Source organism: Vicia villosa, linkage group LG1, assembly GCF_029867415.1.
Source record: "Vicia villosa cultivar HV-30 ecotype Madison, WI linkage group LG1, Vvil1.0, whole genome shotgun sequence".
Classification (NCBI taxonomy): domain Eukaryota; kingdom Viridiplantae; phylum Streptophyta; class Magnoliopsida; order Fabales; family Fabaceae; genus Vicia; species Vicia villosa.
In genome coordinates, this window is record NC_081180.1 from 9,728,698 (window position 1) to 9,737,629 (window position 8,932).

General features: G+C 34.2%; 1 protein-coding gene across 2 annotated transcripts; it reads right to left on the bottom strand.

Annotated features, from left to right (window-relative positions):
- Window positions 1-611: 611 nt before the first annotated feature.
- On the bottom strand, window positions 612-6,713 carry LOC131628044 (uncharacterized). Of its 2 annotated transcripts, XM_058898915.1 has the most exons (10): window positions 6,579-6,713; window positions 6,219-6,370; window positions 6,040-6,126; window positions 5,786-5,913; window positions 5,566-5,662; window positions 5,401-5,478; window positions 5,092-5,317; window positions 4,787-5,010; window positions 4,625-4,668; window positions 612-4,542 (listed from the first exon to the last, which is right to left on the bottom strand). In XM_058898915.1, exons 2-9 carry the CDS (start codon window positions 6,318-6,320, stop codon window positions 4,645-4,647), a joined length of 966 nt encoding a protein of 321 aa, XP_058754898.1. In that variant the 5' UTR covers window positions 6,321-6,370; window positions 6,579-6,713; the 3' UTR covers window positions 612-4,542; window positions 4,625-4,644. The 2 variants fall into 2 exon arrangements, with proteins under 2 accessions (XP_058754898.1, XP_058754891.1); XM_058898908.1 differs by having other exon boundaries at window positions 613-4,668.
- Between the last annotated feature and the right edge of the window lie 2,219 nt (window positions 6,714-8,932).

Consider the following 8,932-nt stretch of genomic DNA (forward strand, 5'->3'; position numbering starts at 1 on the left):
TTAGATGTCTTCTCTTGATCAACGATGTTTTGCAACAAAGTTATAATGTGTGTCCCTATGTATAATGGTAATGATATCCCCTCTATCCTAGGATACTTGTTGAAAGCTACTGGAGTACTTTTAGATTATCGTTTCCACAGGGATTGGTGCGATATCACCGCCGTTCTATAGTTTATGTTGTTTTTGAGTTAAAGTTACTTTGAGTTTGGTTTGGTAAAAGATCATTCACAAGTTTAGTAGCAAAGATTAAAATAATGAAAGTTCTAAGTTTTAAAGAAAAGTATCAAGACTTGATTAAATCGACCTAAAATTTGTATGTCTTCCTACAAACATGCGTATGAAGTCGTTATCAATCAATACTTCACGTATCGTTCGTCTATACCATTCGTTTCCGCAACGTTATAACAAGATTTACCTTATTGTTCAACCAACGATTTCTCAACGGATTGAACAATACAAATAACGTTTATAAACCGATACAAAGTGATTATCAACCATTAATTCTATGTCTAGACTTAATGTTTGATAGATGATAGAGTTAGATCAAGATTGAAATATTGTATTTCACAAACATTTAAACCATAGAAAGATAAGATAAAGCAAACTAGATCATCTATATTGATTAACAACTTGTTCATACACAATATTCATAAGAAAAACATACAAAAAGTAAGGAAGATTACATCAAAGCCTTGACACAAAAGTGTTTAGCTATCCATTGACATGGTAGCTTGCACAAGAAGGAAGGAAGGAAGGATAGCAAGCATCAACGGTAATTTCTCGACGATCAATGCTTCGATTCTTCGATTCCAAGATGAAATATTGATATTAGGGTTTCTTCTCTCTCAAAATGGTCTCACTCCTTCACAAATTCATAGCGCGCTTAGCCGGCTTCACCGCGCTAAGCGCGGTTTAGACCGGGCTTAGCGCGGAAGTTTCTGCCAGAACTTCCATCTATTTTTCAAAACCGCGCTTAGCGCTCTACTACCGTGCTTAGCGCGGTATCTTTTTCCAGAATTCCTTGGCTTTTAGTCTTGAAATATCTTCTATTCATTTTCCATGGTTCAAGCTTCCACCTATCTAGCAAAACTACAAATTCCAACACAAATTGCAAAGATAAGAACTATTCGACAATAAAATAAATATACGAATATATATATACCAAATGATAATGAACTACTAATACTTTGCACAAAAAGACTTGAAAGTTACCAAAAATTACCCAAAATATTAACACAATTTGGTAACTAACAATACTCAAGTGCCCTGAACAGTCCTCGATGAAATCTTGATCATTGGTGGCATAGTTTGCACTTCCCAACGTGGTAGATCGCACGATTCACTACTCTGGAAATGCGTATAAGAAGTTACGGGACTACTAATCTTCTATTTTGTTAGCTGCTTGTGCATTTGAGAAATTTGTCTTCTTTCTCGCTTGTGATTTCCTCCATTATTCGAGTTTCTTGCACAGACCTTCATCCTCGACCAATTCATGCCCCTTCTTTCAGTGTGTGAGATCCCAAATTTTTCTCTTTGAAGGTAATGTTCATATCTCTTGTTTCAATCTTGCTTTCTTTGTTAAGGTTTCTGGAGAAGAGGGTCATGGGGCTTGATGGAAGAAATTGTTTCTAATTAAGGGCTTATTTCGAGTGTATAGTATATTCACTTCTTTCACGTGTTAACAGAACCTCTTACAATGGAGGATGACCTCCAACCTGAAGTTCGAAAGGCCACAAAAGACAGTCATTGGTACGGGTTGACCAAGAGACACCAAATATTGTCTCTACCATTGCTTGCGATAGAGGTTTAGCCATACCGCCACAACGATGAGACCTTTTGAAGATTGGGGGATGATTCCCTTGAAGAAAACGAAAGGGTATGTAGTAAATATGATGAGTGTGTTGTTCCCATTCACAAATGTCAATTCTCCTTAATTGGCTTATAAGATATTCAAATTAAAGTAGTCTACGGATTTTCTACTTCAAACCTTCTTTGGTGTCTAGAAATCTATTCTTGTAAATGGACATCTGCATATCAAGTAAGTTGTTTTGCCACCAACTTTACCTTAGAAACTCTTTGGCAACTAAATTCTTAGCATCATGGCAGAAGCTGTCTAATGTGTTTTTATCTTTTGTCTTCTACAAATTCATCAAAGTGCTCTAAAACAACTTTAAAACACCTATCATGCCTTGACCTCTAATCTCATAGCTTGGTCTTGCCATGAAAGTCTTCACTAGCTAATGATGAATTGCCAATAACATTGAAATCACATAAATTACATAACCTACATATTTTATACTCTTTAGTCATTATCACTTCACCCTGCAAAATTTGCAATACCTCGTATTCAACTTTAGTCACTAGCCTAATCATTAAACATGTTACAAACAACAAATGTCGCTTGAGCTCAAGAACATTCCTCACATTGTGTAGAAGGAATTCATGATCATCAAACATATTAAGTCCTATCGTACCAACACCATGAACCTAGCAAGTGAGATTGTAACTGAGTTTAACGACTCCACCATTTTCCAGCTCCAAAGTCTCAAAGTATTATTTCCTTAGACACGTGTGATAAGAGCTTATTGAGTCCATGACCCAACTTTTTTCAATCTCTAAACTCGACACCACTAGTGCTCGAGTAACTATCCTCATCTAAGGCAACTACAATCTAAACATAATCTTCATTATCCCCCTTCTTAGGACAATCTTTTTCTTGAAGTGACTGTTTTTCTGACAAATAAAGCATTTTAACCTTGACTTATCAAACCTCTTGAATTTGGATATCCCTCTGTGTTCGCTTCCTCCTATCGAGACACTTAAGTTTTCACCATAATTTTTCAATCTTCAAATCTTTTACCTTTACAAGTTCTTTGGATCTCACAGTCTTCTGAATTTCATCCAAAGTAATAATACACTTTGTTTACCATAAAGAAGAGCTTACTTGAAGTGCTCAAAGGATGTGAGAAATGAGTTTAACAAGAATATAGCCTTGTTCTCATCATCAATATGCATCTTAATATTCTTTAGATCATCAATGATTTTGTAAAATTATTTCAATTTCCCCACCATGAATTTGTTCTGTACCATTTTAAATGAGTAGAGTTGTTGTTTAGACACAACTTTTGAGCCAAAGACTTTGTCATATACAATGATTCGAGGTTTGTCCACATCAAAGTCCCAGTATTCTCCCTTGAAACTTCCCTTAAAACTTTATTTATGAGGCACAAGATAATGATACTTTTGACATTATCCATCATATCGGTCTTCTCTGCTTGTGTTAGGCGTGCATGCATCAATGTCTCATCCTTCAATGCTTCCACACACTTTTGTTGAGTAACGACTGTTTGCTTCCTCATTTTCCACAATCCAATCGTTGTCTGCGAAAAACTCCTTGATGTCTAATTTAGAACCCATAGTGCTCTCTTTTAAATTGAACCTCTTTTTCTCACAATGGGCACCACTTGTTGTGAAATTGAAAGTTTCAGTCACGCTAAGACATTTTCGTTGTGAAAGTTTAACAATAATATTAATTGCACCAAGAATAATGATATTTGACAAAGAACAGTGACAACCAAACTAAATGACCTCAAACAAAATTAACATGTTAAACAGTGTGACTAAATCCACAACAAACAAGAGGAAGATGAAAGACGAGTACACAAAAAAACTTGTTTATCTAGTTCGATCAAACCGATTTACTCTAAGGAGGATAACAGCTCTCTGATTCGCTATACTTACAAAAGTTGATACAAGAGATTACAAATGAGTTACAAGAAAATAGTTTCCCAAGTTTCCAAGAACAACCCATATTTTTTACACAAATATTTCTCAATCTCTCCAATTCTCTATATATGAATCACACAAACTCAAAATGTTGAGAAGCATTTCTCAATCCCCTTAGACACCTCCAAAGGTCTGGCAAATTCCAAACACTTCAATGAATTTCTATGCTTTCCTCTCTAACTAAGATTATCGGCTCTTCCCTTTGGCTTTTTCCCTTACTAACAAAACTGATACAAACTCATATTTATAATATTCGAGGACTCTAATAGATCAGATATCCAAACTCGGCCTGCAAACCAGCTCAAGTCTCCCATGGATGAATCGAATTGTTGACATGTCAACTCATTGACCATTGACCAAAAATTGACTTTTGACTAAAAGTCAACCATGTCCCGTGATTATTTGGGTTTTTGAGACATACTTCTTTAAAAGTGCTTAGTTGGTCTTTGTGATTAGCCTTAAATTATCTTATACTACTTAGTAAATAGGAATTGAGGGAGTACTATTTTACCATGAAACCAAAATCAGCTCTTATAAACTCACGGTAAAAAAAACAAAAACTTCTAAACTCATAATTATCCTCAAACAAATTAATTTTTCAATCACAACTCTTTCATGATACAAATAAAGTTAATAGTTGGGAGAAAAGAATCCATTTTCTTAGCTCTGTCTCTTGTGTTATGTGTAAGGATAACATTTTCTTCCCTTTGAAATATTATCAACAAAAATATATATGAAGACTGAAGCATAAAGGTTCTGCAAACACATAACATAAACAATAACACTTCTGCATTAGATTCAATATTTAGAGACAACAAGGTTACTTGTTTCAGCTTACTTGAAACGATTTACTCCACATCAATTTGGCCCAAGAATAACATGCTGCCAATGAAAATGCATAAAAGAAATCTCAGATTAGTTTATGGAAAGAAACTCAACTATTTTCTTAAACTGAAGCCTACAATTTAAAGACAACTGGTATAAAAACTTAAGAATGTACCTTAATTTGTGTCCTTTTATATGTATAGGTGATATGTATTAGCCCATCACTAGCTTGAATAACAGCAGGATATGAGAATTCCATTCCAGATGAATCCTCCAATGTGAGAGCTTCATACCATGAATCACCATCATCATTAGAGAGTGCAACTTTAAGCACGCCCCGTGATGTAGTATTATAAATAAGCAATATCCGGCCATCGCTAAGCTTAACCCCGTCAATACCTAGTAACATTTGTAAATCGTGAATTGAATCTAGATACATTGCCAATATATAGCATGCAATATATAGCTAGCAAAACTGACCTGAATTTGGGTTAGGAAGCTGAGTAGGTTTCGCGCGTCCCCAAGTCAGGCCACCATCCGATGACTCAGACATACATACTCTATCAATGCCTTCGAAGGATCGTAGTAAGACTCGTAATTTCCCGTCTACAGTTTGATAAGGTATTGGTTGAATCACACTTAGAGGTTTATTTTCAATGTAAATTGGGCCATGCTTGCTCCATGACTTGCCAAAATCTGTAGTGACCTATTGCACACAAAAAAACAATAAACGTCGGTCGGGAGCATCATTGAAACAAACCGCATAACAAGGATTGGTAAAGTTACAACCTCCACCCAGGCGCCCCAGGAGTTCCAGCTTTCAACAGACGATCCACAAATCAATTGGCCATTTTCCAGCAAAATGGGCTGAGAAGTAGTAATCAAATTCAGCACTAGTAAGTAATATATAGATCGTTTGACGAATAGATCGAAATTGATCGTATTGTATTGTACCTTATTCTTTATAGGTCCTAATATACCAGGAGGAAGTTGTTCTCTTTGTGTCCAAGTAATTCCTTTATCATACGAACGTTTAACGAATCCACTCCATCTGAAATCGAACAAACTAAGTATATACTAACGCGAAAGGGAAACAAATAACATAAACTCAAACTAACACGGTGCTATAACAAACGGGTGTGGTGTGGTTAGTCGACAAAATTGTAAGCTTTACTTCTGAACTTCTTGGCCTATCTTGTAAAACAGAAGTATCTCATCCGATGGAAGTTTGAATAGTACTGGGTTCCACATAGGAACATCTGGTTGTTCATCAGCAATAACAGGTGATTCCCATCTTCCATTCTATCCTCAAAAAAATTGTATTCAGAAACTTAATGCAGCATTCAAAATGTTACTATGAAACACAGACACCAAAAACACGACATAGGAAACACCTGTTATTTACTGACACATTGACCGGTTATTTACCTTGTAAGTTTGCAACCATATTTTGACATCAGGTGCTCCTTCTGATGAGCCCCCAAAATAGGAAACCAAAAAATGGTCCTTATCAACCTGCAGAAACCAAACAACATTGTGTTTACTGAGTCTATTTTTACAATGTAAGATCTTTTTATAAGGGAAAGTTTGAGTTTTTATTGCACAACCTCAACAATGGTAGAAGCATGACAACTCTTGAAGGGAGCTGAGCCTTCAAGAAAAGTTAACTCTTCTACTAGTGGTCCCTTTAAAGGACAGTTGTTTGACATTCCTAAAAGCTAAACTTGTGCAGTTAGTTGCTGGGTTTTGAAACAATCACCTGCAAAATATTGCTCCAAGTTATACATACAAAGCACAAAATGCATTGACTTCAATAATGGTATAATGGATAATAAAAAGCAGAGAATGATGATGTAGAAAGATAATAAAAAGCAGAGAATGATGATGTAGAAAGATAATAAAAAGCAGAGAATGATGATGTAGAAAGAAAAAGATTGAAAACAACGAAGAGGGTGAGTATATCTAACCACGCCGAATTAGCGAACTTGGATGCCCCTTTTCAGACTGATCCGGTAATCCAGGTTCAACGAGTATAGTTGCATTTATTTATTTATTTATGGCTTAACTATACCAAACCAATCCCTTAAACGATTATAGTTGCATACTTGCATTTATTTATTTATCGTAAAGTTTATACACAAATATAAATCAAACAAACAATAAGTTGTGCAACTATTTTTTTTCTTTCTTAATTGTAATTTTGTTTCTTCTATTATTTTTTTTCCTCTATTTTAAAATCCGGGATTTTAATTCATTTATTTTAGTTTTTTAAAAATTTTAGTCTTCTTGCAAATTTGAACATAATTTTTAATGAAATGGAACTCACATTTATGACATGTTCAACATAAATTTTAAATTAAAATTTCTTTAACAGTTCACTGCTGAACTGGCACTGACACATCATCAATGTGAGTGTCATTTCATTTAAAATTGTCTTCGAATTTTCAAAGGGACCAAAATCCTCAAAAAATTAAAATATAGAGACTAAAATTCTGGAATTTAAAATAAAGGGACCAAAACCCACAAAAAGAATAATAGGAGAACCAAAATTGCAATTAAGCTTTTTTTTAGATTGCAAAATCAATCTTCTTAAAAATTATATTCATAGATCTAAGAGATACAACATTACTATTCATAAGTATTTGAACTCTATGTAAAAGATCAACTGCTTCTAATGCTTGAAAACCAAAAGTGTTAAATGTGGAGGGTATAAAAACATGTTGATTGTCGGAACACAATTTCTCATGTTTGACCATTTTACTTTAAGTAGCTTAGAGAGTTGTATGTTCGATAGTAAAACCATCAGTCCTCAGCCCCACAGTAGAGAAACTCCAGTCAAGTTCACACAAGTATGTTTCTCTCTTACCCACCTGTACACCAGAACATCTGTTGGCCTAAGTGTCAATCTCCCCTCACTTGGGTCAGTAAAAAAAAATCCACATACGCCTTTTTCTTCACCAAAGCCTTAAATTATTGGTCTGTTTAATAATTCTTTATTTCATTTTAATTTGATTATTTAACAAACGTTATTATTGTATTATATATATATATATATATATATATATATATATATATATATATATTGAGAAAATAAACATATTAAGTGTTTGTTGTTAAGAAGAGTTTTTCAACTAAAGTACTTGACAGAATCGGTTAAGCAAAAGTTGTTCCGAGAAGTAGCTAAAGTGTTTGATAGAACTAGTTAAACATAAGGTTCAACATGTGAGTATGTATCATCTTGGCATAAGGTTTAGGGTCTAACTATCTTCAGATTTTCTTCATCAGAGATGTGATGTTGACTCACTACAAGAAAAAATTAATTTGGGACAGAAATCAACGATATAAATTTCCGTCCCAATTGTGTTTGGGGACAAAAATTGCGACAAAAAAATTTTGTCACAATTGTTTCGTGACGAAAATTCAACTTTTGTCGCACGATGCAAACGAAATTAGAGACTAAATATAATAATGTTTTTAAATTATTTGTTTATTTCGTCCCAATATCGCAACAAAATATGTATTTTGTGTCTCAATATTGCGAGAGAAATCTTATTCTCCGTCCCAATGTTGCGACTGAATTATACTATTCTGCCCCAATATCTCGATAGAATTCAAAGAATTTCGTCTCATTATAATGAAAAAATGTTAATATTTTGTACCAAGACCGCAAGAGATTTATTTGTCAAAGAATTTGCATTACTTCCATGAGTAGCATTACCAACAGAAAATTCATCTTCATCCAAATTCATTGAATCCAAATCTATATTTGCATGTTTGGCAAATGCGGCAAACATTTTATTTTGACGAGCAAGGATGCAATTGATTGTTTATTGTTGGTCTGCAATTGTTTGTCTAAATCGCGCCTCAACCTTTCCACTCATTCCACGAACAATATCAACATAATTCAAATATTTATTTGACCTGGAAGTTGATGCACTGACACACTTACTTCCATCTAAAGCAAGTCCATTTACTCTACCCTTTGCATTTATTCCGCCAACAACTTTAAACATTGAAGTATCATAATCAATAGGTTTGGGTTGAGTATCACTCGCAGCATTTCCAGACTCTAAAGATTGAGGATTGGTCTTAACTTGTGAACATAGATTCACAAAATTTGCCTGAAAAGGAAAAGAAAAAGATGATAAGTAATGTTCTCTTATTCCATAGAAAAATAAACAACAATACATTTATAAAAATATATATAGTAAAGAGGGGTCTACTTTAAAAGATATCATGGAACAGAACTTAGGTAGTTTCAATCATTTTAGTTCTTTTTTCATTTTCCTTGCTAGGAAAGAGAACCCATCAAGCCACATAT

What these genes read in the sequence shown, in the direction of transcription:
- LOC131628044 (XM_058898915.1), bottom strand. Translation starts at nt 6,320, where the DNA reads ATGTCAAACAACTGTCCTTTAAAGGGACCACTAGTAGAAGAGTTAACT. An exon ending in CCTGGGGCGCCTGGGTGGAG is followed by an intron (nt 5,318 to 5,400) that starts GTTGTAACTTTA and finishes TGTGTGCAATAG; the next exon opens with GTCACTACAGATTTTGGCAA. An exon ending in GCTTCCTAACCCAAATTCAG is followed by an intron (nt 5,011 to 5,091) that starts GTCAGTTTTGCT and finishes AAATGTTACTAG; the next exon opens with GTATTGACGGGGTTAAGCTT.